Raw genomic sequence first — 15,893 nt, forward strand, 5'->3', positions numbered from 1 at the left:
TGAAATCTGGAGGGACTTCTTACAGTATTACTGTAAACACACAGATGTACATGATCTAGGAAGTAACGTGGAAGATAGCTCGACTTTCACATTGCCATCGGGTCCTTTAATATAGTCACAAGACACAACCTGCACTCACCAGGGTGCATAATAACACAGAACAAAACTTCCTAACCAGCTGCTTTCTAGGAACACGTCTTGTTTGCAGAAAGGGTTTTAAAAGCACTGCCGTTCTGGAGGTACAACAGCTTGCTTCAGCTTAATTTCTTATTCCCCTGCCTTTTTTTTATGGCAGTATTAAACAATGAAGACTCAGTGATTTAGATGGATTATATTCACAGGTTTTAATTAATCTCAATAACGGTGGAGCATTTTTGAACCCAACATCCATATACAAGAATATACAATTAAAAATAACATAGTGGTCAAAGACAGGTTGTGACAGGGGGTTTATTTTTGCAATATTACCTGGGCTCTACTTTTAATGTTACTGCATAAAAGGGCCTATAAATCAACTGAACTGAATGCTGCCTTCATTATAAGCGAGGGCTTGCGATAATCCCAGCAAATAACACAAAGTCAACTCTGACGAGCATAATGATAGAATTTCTTTAAGAGTGCTAACAGCTGTGAAGATTCCCTTGATTATTTCTGCTGAGTTACAATTGACTTAATTAAATGCTGTTATTTATTTTATTTTATTGCAAGCTAGAGCAGCTCTGGTCAATGCAATCAAGAAAATGTTTGTCAAATGAAACAGGCCCACAGGGAGCCATAGACAAGAAAGTGAAGTTATTTAGTAATTTATTACCTTATCTCATACACCGGCCTGATTAATCTGTAAGGGCCTTTTAGCATTCCTGAGCAGAAGCTTTTCGAGTGTATTCTCCAAACGGCAGCTCTATATTATTCAGCATTACTTAAAACTGGGGGACAATATTTAAAAGGTAGTGATTATTATACTTGGAAGACCATAGATTTCATTCATTAAGTGTTAACCCTATCAAACCGCACATAAATGAGAAAGGCCCAAGAGGAAAAAAGGAGGTGGAAAAAAAGTGTGCTTAAATCATCATCCCTTCCCATCCCTTGACCCCTGCCTTGAGCGTGAATAATGAGTTATTCACATCATATCTTACAACAAAAAGGGGAAATTTACAAAAAATAAACAACTTCGTTATTTGAAAATTCTTATTTTCTTTCTATATAGATTTTAACAAATATAAACAAATATATAAATTAAATAAAACATATGGACCAAAATGATTTATGGAAAGTGTACACAACAAGTACACATAATATTGTTAACTGTTCTTGTCAGTAAATCAGGCGGCCTGTACCACTGTAGCCAGGGGGCACCAACTGCAATACATAAACTCTGGTTTAACTTAAATAAAATACTGGGATTTAGCTACTTAACAACCTAAACTTACAACTGTCTTGGCTATATAAAAGTTAGATAGAGTTGAAAAACTGGCACTAACCCTGTAGTAACTATTCACTTTCAGAAGAACACCTCCCACACTGCATCAATGACCGCATGGCTGGAATTGCACAACTGCCAGCTTTAGGAGAACTTTAGACACTATGGGTCCTTTACATCACACTAGCCTTAGATTGCCTGACTGGAGGCACAACTAACAAGAGCAAGAAGTAATTGGAGTTAATTAGCATAGCTAGCTTGGGAGGAACTACACAGCCATAGCTGTCTTTTAGGTTCTGCAATAAAGTGACAAACTATAAATGCTGCACAAAATCCCCCTGTGCGAGAAGACTCAATACTTTCACTCTCAGCATTTAGCATCCATATTTTTCATTTGTCATCCAATGAATTGCATCAATTATGAATGACCTTGGGGAAAAAAAAAAAAAAAAAAAAAAAAAACTATTCACTAGAATGGATCTCATTTACCATTAATTTTTTGATTGTTGATTTAATAGTAACAAATGTGCCTACTCATTTGCAAGATCCTGTCATTCCATCAGTTAATTTTTATTTCCCATGTTGGTACATGCTTTATGAGTAGGGCAACTAAAGGCTGGTTGGTGGTAAGATAACAAGCTCGTCACCAAAGCATCAACAGTAAAAGTGTTTTTCCCCTAAAGCTGCCTCAGAGCAGCAGCAGAACAATAACCTTGTCTTTTGGATACAAAATGCTGCTGAGTTTAGGGTACTATAATAATCCCCTCCTTCCCAATTATTTGATAGAGATTTTTTTAAGCACTGTCTAAGGCTACCCTATCACTCAGCTGTTCCTCAACATACCAGCTTTTCAAAATATATGTTTAAGTACAGGTTTAATGAAGAACCCTGCCACAACACTTTTTAAGTCAAACTGGAAAGGGAAGGTCTGTCCTATGGGCGTGAGAGATGGTTCCCCTCTGCAAAACTAAAGAAGTCAAGTCATGTTGAACAACTTTGCCTTCCCTAGGTCAAAGTGATGAAGGCTGCTTATCACTTCTAACCAGGTTGCTTCTGGTAGATTGTATACATTTCACAAGCCTATAATTAAGTGAATCATGCGATAACTAAAAAAAAAATTCTGTGGCATTTGGAACATTAAACTTTATTGTATTTTATGTGATTTTGGATAATGTCAGACACTCACTCATATAACACTAAAAAAAGGCCAAAGTCTGAAAACTTTGTCCACGTTTCCAATATTTGTTTCTGTTACACAGATTTATGTTTCTGGAGCTCAGAGTGCTTTAGTAGTGTCTTAATTCATATTGCTTTTTATCATCATTGTGACCGTGTATGAGATACAGAAGAAGCTTACGGTGCACTTTTCTTAGTGTCGGCACAGAAAACTTAATCCATTACTAGTGCTGCCTGTTACCAGTGCCCTCCTAGCCTCCCATGAGAATAGTTTTCTGATGGGTTTTGCCTTAGAAAATCAGCACTGCTTTGAAATGGAAATAAAACACACGTCTTACAATGTACAGTAAAGGAGGATGTGTAAGTGTGTGAATCACATTGCCAAACACTACACAAATCTCAAATCTGAGGGGGGCAAGATTTAGATGCACTGCATTTGAGAGTTGTGGGATGAGGTGAGTCATGTTGATACATCTCCTTCTGTTCTTCTCTAGAATCCAGTACAAAGACTGACTGGGCATTTGTTTGTTCCCTGTAAGGTTCTTCCACTGGCTACAGTCCTGTCTTTGTGTGCAACTCTCACATTACACAATGACAGCACAGGGCGTAGCCACAGGTGTGTCAGGGGAAGTGAACTCTGAACACAGAATGATTTATTCCACCTCCTCCTCTGAGTCATAATTCACCTATGACATCAGTTTCGGCCAATCACAGAAGCACAAAAGCGTTTTCTTTATCTGCGTTTCTGTCAGATACACGCACACGAGTTATTCTCTGTTGACAAATATAGTAATGCTCTTTCCAGTAGGGCCCTGACACAAACAAGCAATATTGTGCAAGGGGGAATTGCACTCAAACTTGTAAGTGGGTTTCACAGGATTATTTACCAGATGACTCCTACAGTTGTGCCGTCCTCTCTGTGATCTCTATAAGGTTAAATAAAAGCTTCAGAGAACAGAAGGGAAAAGCAGAAGTTATTCCCATGCAAATACGTTATTCAGAAAACGAAACAATTGTTTACTCTGGAAAAAAAAAAAGGAAAATCAAAGGCAACAATGTTAACCACCTTAAAAATGTACCAGCTTTCATTTAAACTAAGAAAATCAGTAGTCAGTTGGCAAAAGTGAGCTTTAACATGAACTGCATTGCATTCAATTGTGCTTCAAAGATTGTTTGGGAGGATTGGCCCAATCTGTTGCAGAAACTATCTTGAAGTTTCAGATCAATTTTCAATTTTCTAGCAGGTCTTGCATCCTTGTGCAAGACAATCTGGTCTCTCTGTGAGAAGCACCTCTTATGAGATACAGCAGCGATTATTCACACATGGGCTGGGAACTCACTGCTGACTAGCCAACAAACCAACAGGCTCAATTTAGCAAGAACTGAGAAACTGCAAAAAGAAAAGCCTCTGGTACAAAAAATAATAAACAAACAAATCAATAAGCTTATTCACACTTTGTCAGATTGGTCTCAATTATTTTTTATATCACTAAATTCTACATCAGTGTTTAAAGCAAACAAAAACACAATTTTCTTGATTGTTTAATTTAAAACTACAATTTACAGGTTTAGTAAATTTCATTACTCAGATATGGTTCTCTAAAAGGAGTCAGAAAACACCAATTGTGGAGATGTACAGATTCACATCAATAATTACAATATAATAAAACAGCAATAGCATTTACAGAAAAACACCTTAAATTTGATTACGAACAGAATACTAAACTGGAAAATATGTCTGTGTCTCTTCCCTGTGCCAAGACTAATCATATTATTTCATTACTCTCCATAAAGTCTTGCTCACCGAATATAAATTCTACTCTAAATTCTACTACTGTCTATGTCAGTCTTCCCCCCTCCCAGAGCCCACACTAACTGATAAGACCATTCAAAAAGCATGTAATGACTTGCACTCCTGCAGGTTTTGAAGATGGACAAATATAGTGGTTTGATCTGAGGTCAGTTGTACACAGGATCTGGATGCGATGTGAGAAGACAGGCCAACACTCAACATTTATTCCTTTATCACTTTGGCAGGTTTTAAGTGTATAAATAATAATTATTTCCTTACCACCCTAAGATGTGCTTTTTTATTTTTTATTATCCCAGACAAACATGAACATGACAGCTTAAACCCCCTTGATGAGCACAATCTTGTTCATTAATAGACATTATTGCCTGTACCTAAATTCGCAATAGGAAGTAGACGGTTAGTGATAATCCCATTCATTTAGACCAGCTGCCAAATTGGAAATGGGGATATCACAGTTAAGATGAAAGGACAGCATGGAAAACGTCTCCTGGAGAAAAGTGGAGGGCGCACACTGCAGCACGGAGCAGCCCCGAGCACGGATTGGACAGCAAGGTCAAATGGTTGCTGAGCAGTTTGCATTAAGCGATGTACACCATCACTTCATGCAATATGTTCAAGACACATTCCCTTGCATTTTGAATACAGTCAATGTAATGTATTATGTATTTATGATAAAGATTACAAATATTGTCCTTTCAATACGATTCTGAATAAAAGCATGATTTTGACCCGCCGTGTAACATACACACAGAGAGAAAGTAGTCCTGGTAGGTAGGTGTCACTTTAAAGAACAAAAGATAAATAAGCCTTCATCACTCACTTTTTCTTGTGTAGTTTAATCTACAAACCATGCCTAACTTCTACACAGGAAGATACTGATCGAAGAAACCATATTTTTTTAAAAGAGGTCTCAAGTACCCCAGCCCAGGGCACAGGTTTGAAAAAAATATGGAGCAGACACTTTTAATCTGCGACAGCTGGTCACAGTCATCCTGTGCAAACAGATGGAATTCCCTTTTTTCTTTTTCTCTCAGCTTCACTGGAGATTACCAGAAAACATGTCAGCAGAACAAGATTTTGGCAGGGGTTGTCCGTTTAGTCCTGGATAACACAGCAATACTAGTGCCACCTTAATGTGTCCGTGTTGTGCTGGTATCAACAAGAAAAATAATTTTAGTTCAGAGATGCTCTGTCGTGTAACATAACTCCCCACAACTGACCCAAGCAATTTTCCTTCATAACCTTTGAACCCCCCCCCCCCCACAACGTGATCATATGTGTAGCATCCCAGTGGAAGCAAAGGAGACCCTTACTCTTTCCATGTCACTTACTAGTGCTTTGTTCTTCAGAAGCTTTGTTCACTTGGTTGCAAAATAAGCAGGATTTTCGCTGGGTTTCAGACCAGTGCACTCAATCGCAACTAATCCTCCCCCCACCCCCCAAAAAAAAAAAAAACCCTTAGTCAGGAAGGGATAAACAACAAGAAGTGCTGAATCAATGAAAACAATTCTGAGAGTCATTTCCTAAATGATACTTGTTCCATGACTAGATTCACCCGATTATTAAATTGGTAATTGGATTTGGTTGTCGCTTCTTTTGTCACACTTTGTACAAACAGTTAATATCTAATGCCCGTATAACTCAGAGAGAGCTCATTGATTTTTCTGTACCTGTCCACAAGAAATGTGAAGCTGAAAATTATAAGAGCATGTTTGTCTTGACTCTTGAACTACATTTTGTAATTACGATTTTTTTTTTTAACATTTTTAATGTATACTTGTATTACTTTTGTTAAACGATATGAAATGCTTAAGCAATATTGCAGATGTGTTATACTGAAATGTATAATACTATAATTATCAAGCTGGTGAAATAATTGCTGCATAATAAAAATGTATTCACTTTTTGGGTTGAATTGCTCTGATAAGATTTAGGTAGCAGATGGGTAGATGTAATTGTTCAGAAAAATTTTGTTTTTCTTTTTCATTCTTCCTTAGCTATTAGTGCTTCCTTATTGTACGGCCTCTAATTAACAGGCATCATTATGTACCATGATCCGAACATCCAAACATGTTGAGTTAGATTCTTGCAGTGAAGAAAATTTAAATCAACTCTTACTAGGGTATTTATTAGTGCATAGACTAACGTGGTACTGAAGGACTCAATTCTTTAACAGATTACTAATATACTTCAGAAAACATTTTCTGGTAACAGCAACTGAATGCATATAATAGATGTTGACATAAGTATGACATACACACAATAATTCAGTCTTCTCTGCTGTTTAGATTTCTATACAATCTTCATTGCATCCAGAAAACTAAAGGTCAACAGATGTGCAGAAGTATTAGGGAAGAGTCCAAAGAAAGAAGAGCTTGTAGATCAACAAATCACAAAAACGTTTTGATATTAAATATAATATCGTACACAATCCACCTGACACACAACTAAAGGGAGAGTAATGTTGATGTTTTTTCAGACTAGAAGGCTCAGAAATAGTTCTAAGAATCCAAGTAAGACAATGGGAACATGTGCACCACGACTGATCGATAACTCCATACTGATAGAGAAGTACCTCGGTAATCATGACCCGTCCACACATACAATTATACTTTTTGGAAAAATTGGCACAGGTGGTATTCTACACCCAGCTTGCTCTGCTCTGTATATTCTGGGCAGAGGCTTTAACTGTTATGCCACTCATAAGCCCCATGAGTTTTTTTTATATAGAGATGGTATCTGCCATGACTCCTGTAGCAAAACATAAATTCAATTACATGATGCATTGGAAGGCAGTCGGCAGGCTTTACTGCGATAAAAGAACCCCATAGTAAATTGCACTCACACACAAATCTCCAAGACTGTGAAAGGGATCCATGAATTTCCTACAAGCACATTATCAAACGCATCGAGTTGGATTTCTGCACTGTAAGCAGGATGAACTGCAACTAGTGGGTAATCTGAATTGAAATGATAAAATGCTTTTTAGCCTGAAGAACAGCTCTTAAAGGCTTTGCAAACAACCCAGAATGGAAAATCTGGATGTCATTTGATTTGTTTCAGGCCTTACATTTCTCAAGATCACACACTCAAACATATCTTTCAAGGCATACACATGAAATGTGTGGGCCAAGCACAGAGTGATACTGTCATACTGTCAGTTCTCCACACAGGCTATGGAAGGTGTGTACTGTTATTTATGGGTGGCAGAAGTGCCGTTTAAAGTCCAATGATCCTTATATGTATGCAATTCAAGTTAAGATGACCTCACTGCTAGTCAATTCAGAGTACAAGTTTCGGTTAAACCTACACAGCTTAACCTAAAACACACAGTACAATGACCAGAGCTATTGTGGTGGCAAAGGTATATAGCTCTTATCTCATCACAAAGATTGTGATTAAGAAAATGTCAAAAATGAATCCCACGTTCTATTACATTGTGGCTCAAAATACTGTTTAATAAAGGAACGTGAATAATATGGATTGTCCTGTTCTTAAAATGTGTCATCAAATTGCCCCACATAACATGAAATGCACAACATTATGTCAACAAAGGTGGCAAGATTCTCCTTCTCCCGGTCACGACTAATGCTTCCATCTACAGTTCATGCAGCACCATCCTGTTTTTTCACACTTGGAGTCAAGTTCATGGGCTCAAATTAGCGCCATAAGTAACGAAAAATATTGTAACCAAAAAAAAAAAAAAGTTGAGAAAAAATGTATGTTGAGATCAAAAATAAAACAATCGAAAGCAAAATGTATAGAATTGTAAACAAAAAAAATATCGAAAGCAAAAAAATTAAAAAAAACTTGGAAGCAAATAATGTTAAATCGAGAGAAGTCGCCTGCAGTCCCTGTCTTTGCTTGCGATGCTGCGATCTTTGCTTTCGCGCCAGTTTCTTCGCTTTCGATTTATTTTTTTCGTTACGAGTTCTGGCGCGGTTTTGTCGTGAGGGCGGGATTTACAGGGAGGCGCGGATCCCGGGTCTCCATTGGTCCATCAGGTTTGAGTGACGGTTCTTCCTGACCCAATCAGTGAGTAGGTGGGCTGGTCTGACAGTCACTCTGCAACACATCTGACGTCACCGCTGACTGACCCAGACTGAGCGTTGCAGCTACATGGGAATTTAATTCCCATTTAACAAAGCATGCTTTTAATAAAGGTTGTGGACAATCGCTTTCTACATTTAACCTGTTTATTTTATACAGCCTTTATTCTAATCTTTATCAATGGCGCCAGTGCATTTGTAGGTGACTGTGCATATGTATGCGTGTGTGTGTTTCTTACCTAAACACAAACTGGGACATCACATGCTCTTAATGAATACGATGCCCCTCCATTTGCCTCTTGCTTAATGGTGTGAGGTCCATCAGACTGGTGTTATCTGAGCAGCTGAATTAAAGTGCTCTGCACGTTACATTAATATGAACATGATATTAAACATGTTACTGTGCACATGCAAAGACTGGGACTGCAGGCGAGTTTTGCTCTCGATTTAACATTTGCTTTCAAGTTGTTGTTTTTTTGCTTTCGATATAAAAAATGTGTTTAAAATTGTATACGTTTTGCTTTCGATTGTTTTATTTTTGATCTCAACATCAACTTTTTTTTTTGTTTAAAATATATATTCGTTACTTATGGCGCTAATTTGAGTCCATAAAAGTGCCCTTAAAGGTACTCAGAGCATACGCATACTAGTCTACACATTCAGGGTTTCTGAATTTGAATAATACTTTTGTTAAGTTGTATTCATTCAAACAACGGGGCCAGGAATTCAGTCATGAGAGGATTAGTTTAGTAATATGTGTTACAACAAGAATAACCTAATCAGATTTAAGCACCCTAGGTACCTTTAATTAAGCAATGGCTGGAATGCATCCCAGTCAAGCAAATATTAAAATATATATGAAGGCCAGAGAGCCTTTACAAATGCAAGTAAGATTACAGCAAACTTAGAACATCATTCACAAACAACCCTGGTCCAAATTTCATGTGAAGCAGTGCAATACAAAAGACCAGGAGGCCAATGAACAATCTCTAAGGATCAGATATTATATTTTAATTCATTATTTTAACACATGAATGAATGAATGGATGAATTATTTCTAAGCACAAAATCATGTGAAATGGAATGGAAAATGGAAAAGATAGTCAACTGTATTTATCCTTAAACACCAAAAACGTAGTGGAGATTTGACTCAGGTATTCAAAACCTGGTAGTCCTGCATTAATAAATATATTATTAACCAAACAAAAAGGTGAGGTGAACAACTACCGTCAATGTTAAAACATCCATAGTCTGAAACACTGATTTTTAAGAATAGACGCATGGTATTTTTCTTTCTATAAGAAATGTAGGGGAGGAGGCCTCGGTCTATAGAATTTAAACAGACTATAAAATAGATGCTGAAGTTGCATTTCAGGCACTAAATACACCTGAACTGTGGGCTGCTGACAATGCCAGAAATATAACCATATAATCTTTGACTGTATCAAGGATATGTCATTCTGTAAACACTGCCATAGTTATCCACTGTGGGTCAGAGGAGTAAATGTTAAGGCAATATAAAAAAAAAAAAAACTATTGTAGCTGCTTCCACAGACTGGGGGAAAAAAAACACCTGAAAATTGTTGGAAGCCAATCCCCTTTGTCCCAGTAAGCATTGATATGAATGCATCTCTGCACTCAAAGTTCAAGCACTGCCAAAAGTTCAACCCATGCTAAACAATGAAGACTTCTCCAGTGCTGTGTGTGGGAGGATGACCAATACAGTGGGCAAGATATTGTGCTGCTGAATATTTCAAAGGGCTCGGTAGTACAGCTAGGCTCTTAGCCCCAGCATCCTCCCATCACATTTCTGGTGTGAATTAAGTTCATATAAATCATGTATACATGGAAGCCTTGATCTTATGATGACTGGCCTTGAACATATTCCTGTTACACGTAAAGAGGTCTGCCTCTCTCTCCCCTAGTTCACGAGAATTTTATTTAAAGATCCTTTTTTTTCCATTATTTATTTTAGTATGGTGGAAGAAACCTCCTCCATCATACAAAAATAGATGGATTGTCAATGTTCATTATATTCAAGGAATGCCCAGTAATATATATTTTAATGTTTACATGTATTTATTCCATTCACCTTTATTATTTTAATAAACTTACATAATACATTCATGTCTGAGTTTAATGTTCTAAAAAATAATTTAATTTAGCTTCTTAGTTCAGCTCACTGCTTCTCACCTTCAAAGCAAGAAACATTTCTGTGAACTGTATTTCTCATTAAGCCTGCAATTAAGTCTTAAAATCAGTCTTGTAATACACATCTGAAAAAATATATAATGTGAGTATTCTTACCTGTGTAAGAAATAATTAACAGATTTTGCAAATAAAACTGAATTTCTTAAACAAAAATCCATGTTTGCCTTCCCATTCAAATCACATTTGCCATCCCAGCTAGCATACTACAAGTTTATCTGTAGTGTGTTCAGATCATGGTACATAATGATGCCTGTTAATTAGAGGCCATACAATAAGGAAGCACTAATAGCTAAGGAAGAATGAAAAACAAAACAAAAATTGTGTAGCTTTGTGGTCAGATCCAGTTAGTTTTCCATGTTCAATGGACTGTGAACTTGCAATGTTTGGTCACCAGCGTTACATAATGACAAAAACTGCATTCAGTATGTGCCTTGCAGAATGACAGACCCTTACAAATAGCCGTCCCAGAAGAATGTTACGTTTTTATTTTTGTATTTGTTAAACCAGCAGCATTTCCTGTTTTGTATCTCTTTATGAAGGAGGACTCATTACTGAGTACATGCCAAGGTTAATGAGACATAGATCTGCATTATAAGAGACTTTGCCAATTCATTCTCTCTCCTCTAATAAGATGATGGAAGATGGAAAAGATCTATGTGATTATAATTAGTACACATCTAAATAAATAAATACATGGAAAAGACTGCAATAGTCAAAGTACATTGGGGGTTATAAAGCTAAACACTACAGCCAGGCTAAATATGATTCATAATAAAACATCAATTCACTTATTTATCCATATTAACCAGCTTTAACTCAGCAACACTGATCATGTTTTCTACAGTCTGCACAGCAGAAGCCATTCCCTTATGCTGTGGAATTGGACTGAAGGGGAAAACGGAAAGATGACAATGACATCTTTATAATTGTCCTTACACTGAAACACTTGTTCCAACACATTTTGATGTAGTGTTTTTTTTAAGTTGGCTGACTAAGGTCTGACATTTAGAAACATATTTCTCTTTTAGAAGACCCTTGTGTACACATCCTAGTTTAATAGCAGGCTATGCCAAGAAACAGAGTCATTGTTGCAATTCTCAATAACTTGAGAAAATGTAACTTTGTTGTGACAGTAAGTCTAGCAACATGATCAAAGAAAATGTGCTTATAGTAAGTTTGACGTTATCCTCTTGGTATAACAAAAGTACCCTCTTTTCGATCTAAGTGGTGCAAACCAAATCAGAAAGCATGGGGCACGCACGGTTTAGATACTCTTTACAAGACATCCCTGAACATTACTACACATTACTGAAGGTCTTTCTTTGCTTGAACTGCTAAATGCATGCTTAAAAGGGCTTCCTGGACACAATGCAGGACGCAAAACCGGGACTAAATGATGGGAAACGGTGAATCTCCATGCTTTCCCAGGTCTCTGCGGAAAACACGGAGCTGTCAGCTGCAATACCCGCATTCCCTAGAACAACAGGCACTGTGCGTGTGTACGGGAAGGGGCCGTCTCCAAAGTACTGCGGTGCTGTGAATAAAAACGAATACACGTGGAAATAAAAAGAAAGTAGATATCCAGTTGCTACTTTTCAGCACAGACTTTTTTTCCCCCCCAATGCACAGTCACAGGTCGTGCTGTTTAAGACTGAGGCAACAGATCGGTGCGCTGTAAAGAAGGGAAAGGGGCTCAAATTGTACACCGTCCCTAACGACACCGAAACCACAGCGAAACTGGCTCACGCCTGGAAATGCACCTGTTCTGACCTGCTGGACTACAATAAACTACCATGAGTTCGCCACCTCTCCAAAAGCACATTGTTACATTGCAGTTCATGGAGAGTATTATTGCAGACACACTAACCAAACAAACCACTAAAATGTGCACATTACAATCAGAGTCAACTACTTAGGCAGTCGTATTAAAAGAGAAATGCGCTCGTTGTTCGCCCTTACATTTGTCATTTAAATGTATTCAAAAGTTCAGAAAAACGCAGGAGATTTGGATATAGAACTATCACGTTAGGGAATAAATCACTGTGACTAAATCAGAATAGTGTTTAATGGGTGATAATAACAATGATAATCTATTCTATTAGAACTCCACGCTCTCCGAATGACTGTTTGATCATGTTTACAGTGTATTTTGAAGCTGGGTGGGATACAAGGCGAAGCTCTTCATGTGGGGAATGATATAGAAAGTGCATAAAGATTTCAAACCTGTAGCACAATAAGTATTTTCAATTCATCAACAACATGCAACCTGCACAGCATGAAACAAGAGCATTTGGCGACTCCAACCCCGCTTCAGCACAGCAGGTGCAGCAAAACCAAGGCAAAGCTTTTGAATTTTCATTCCCACACGAAATCCTAACCAAACTTGTCTCCCTCCCAATGGAGCATTTCCTCTTACCTTTGTGTAAAGCTCGTTGACTGACATATTGTCCACCTGGATGAGCTACACAGCGATCCCACCAAAACGCACGACCATGCAGTCACAATCCCTCAACTTGGATCAGCAAAAGTCTGTATAGATATATTCCCATTGAAAGTCTTGTCCCGGTTAGAGAGATGCTTGCCTGGTCGCCATTTTCATGATAGGTACAGGTTCCCGGGTTGGGACTACATCTGTTTGTGTACGAATGCCCCTTCGTGTGTTTGTGTAGTATTATTAATGGTCCCTGCTCGTAAACACACAAACACAAGGTGTCAAACACTCCTGGAGTCGTTGTTCCTCCGCAAGCGCCGATGTGAACTTCAGTGGACGGTGAGGTCCGTGTAAAGGATAAGTTTAAAAGGTGCAAAGAAAAGTAAAAAATAAAATAAAAAAGCCTCCCCGCAATGCCTGGCCTCAGTCGGCTCCAGGATCCATGGGCTCAGCGCTGCCTGCCTGCCCGGCTGTGGGTGAAGCGACTGTGCCGCCGCTGGGATGCCGTCCGCGCCGGAGACACCTGCCGGCGCCGCAGCGCAGCGCAGTTCCGCATTCCTGCTCCAGCGCAGGTCTGCGCACATCTGCGCGGCTCCACCGATGGGAGCGGTGTGATTCTGCAGATCTGCGCAGAACTGCGGGCGTCTGCGCTACACGAACGCGACCACTAGCTATGCTGTATCTTCAGTCTCAACTCTGGTTTGATTTGTCTCCGCTCAGCCCCACTTCGGGTCATTTTATAATCAGTTGTCAGTGTAATCTTAAAAAAACAACAACAACAAAAACGCTTTGTGTATGGTGTAATACCACGTCATATTTCTTCTTCTTCTGACTATGTTTACTATATTTATTGTTGGTTTGTAATTTTGATATGGTCCATGATAACAGATTAAGAAATGCATCCAGTGCGCTTTTTATCAATACATCAATTAACTAATTAGACTACAAATTGCTTTTCAGGCAGAATGCGGTTTAAATGGGTTACCTGTCGTACAGGTACGCATAATATGCACGACAAGAATAGTTAGCAAACGCTAAAACCCATTAGGTACAAAAAAATACATCAGAATACCTCAAGCGTTTTTATTTTAATTTGTATTTCACATGATGACATTTAAGAAGAAAAAATGTGCTGTGCGCAAAGAGGAAATAGTTACATATAGATCTGTCCTGTTCAATAACAAAGTGTTGAGTCGTGCTTACTTTTAAAATAATTGTATTTATTATTATTTAGTTGCATCTTTTAAAAATTAACTTTTAAAAATGTATTTATGTATCCATTTTCGTGTTGGTCGTCAGTATTTCATTCAATAATAATAATAATAATTTATTAACACGTATTTTTAAAGGAAGACACCTGTGGTGATACTGTCTTACTTTGTTAAGCACAATGCACAATGCATTATACTGCAATATATTCACTATTGCCATGGAATAATTAGTATTGTATTCCTTTCCTTTAAATTCATTTTACTCCACAATGTCACAGATTACAGTTCCTATACAAACATCAATACAAAATATACAACATTAAGTAAGACCTGTAGATACATTTTTTTTTTATCATGCATTTTATTCCACATAGTTCAAAACCCCAAAGAGAAACATTAGAGCTCATTACCTTGGCGTACAGTTCATACTCGGTCATCATATTTGTTTCCTTTTTGATTTCTCTTCAAACGCAACAATGTCACAATGTCACCCAAGTGATATATTATTATGAAGAGTAAACGTTTCTGAGTATTTCCATGTTACCGTTGTGGTGCTTCCGAGAAGTTTGCAAGAACATACAAGAACAGTGCTGGCCAAGTTGTTTTCAAAAATCTGTTAATCACTCCACTCCCTAACCACTCCTTTCCCAGGTATGAGGTGTTGACAGGTTTTATTAATACATACAAATTCCCATGGGAAACAAATAAAACAGCAGTTCAGAAAATTTGATGATTTATTTATTTGTTTGTTTGTTTGTTGTTTGTCCATTTGCTGAAATGTGCCTCCCATTAAGGAGTGGTAACATCTCCAACCCTCCTTTATATATTTCCTTTATATTTATATCTTTATCAGGTTCCCCAAGAGTCTACAGGCAGGGTCAACATTTTACAAAATTGTTTGTGGATGTGTGAAAGAATATTAAGTGTCACCCCCAACACCCCCGTCTACCAGATTAAAAAACAACTTTGTATATTTTGCAGGGTACAATAGCAGCAGCTGGGTGATTAATGTTTAGTAGTGCTGCCAGCCTGCCACTGAGGAATATGAATCTTGAATCACATGGATAGTTTATTACCCAGAAAGACTGAGTGTTGTACTTGAGTGATTCATCTGAAAGCTCCTCGTTTCAAATCCAAACTATTGTCAAGTACTCTGAGGAAGTGGTGCATGACTTTCCCCGGAAATAGTAAGGTAGGGAAATGTTGACTCCGCAAGAGGTGTACCAAGCTCTAGCAATTCAATGTATTGGTTAGAAACGATCCATTCTGTTACAAATAACCCATTGAGGTTTGTACTGGACAGATTGAAAAGGTCTCTAAGGAATGCTACAGAAGTGTAATATGCACTTCACTGACCTATGTGGGAAAGCACAACAGTAGATGTCCACAGAATAATTTAAAATGCTGAACTGTGACATTCATCCCTTCATCTTCAGGGTTCTAGAAGTTTCAAGATCAAGACATCAAGAAGAGGTCAAGAGAGACTCGGGAGCCATGAATTGTTTGACCATGATCACAATATGTAACTTTACACCTGGAATGCAAGCTGCTGGTTTGTTTCCGCTGATGGTGTGTTACC

At 37.9% G+C, this 15,893-nt stretch overlaps 1 protein-coding gene across 3 annotated transcripts in view; it reads right to left on the reverse strand.

Annotated features, from left to right (window-relative positions):
* Nucleotides 1-14,901, reverse strand: part of myo5b (myosin VB) — a 120,798-nt gene extending 105,897 nt beyond the window's left edge. For 2 of the 3 annotated variants that reach the window (XM_066712202.1, XM_066712200.1), the window contains exon 1: nt 14,725-14,901. In XM_066712202.1, the coding sequence (XP_066568299.1) occupies nt 14,725-14,754 (30 nt within the window). In that variant the 5' untranslated portion in view covers nt 14,755-14,901. Of the gene's footprint in view, nt 1-13,088; nt 13,601-14,724 lie in introns of those variants that run through there. The other variant, XM_066712201.1, reaches the window with a different exon arrangement.
* Between the last annotated feature and the right edge of the window lie 992 nt (nt 14,902-15,893).

This window comes from Amia ocellicauda, chromosome 8, assembly GCF_036373705.1.
Source record: "Amia ocellicauda isolate fAmiCal2 chromosome 8, fAmiCal2.hap1, whole genome shotgun sequence".
Taxonomy (NCBI): domain Eukaryota; kingdom Metazoa; phylum Chordata; class Actinopteri; order Amiiformes; family Amiidae; genus Amia; species Amia ocellicauda.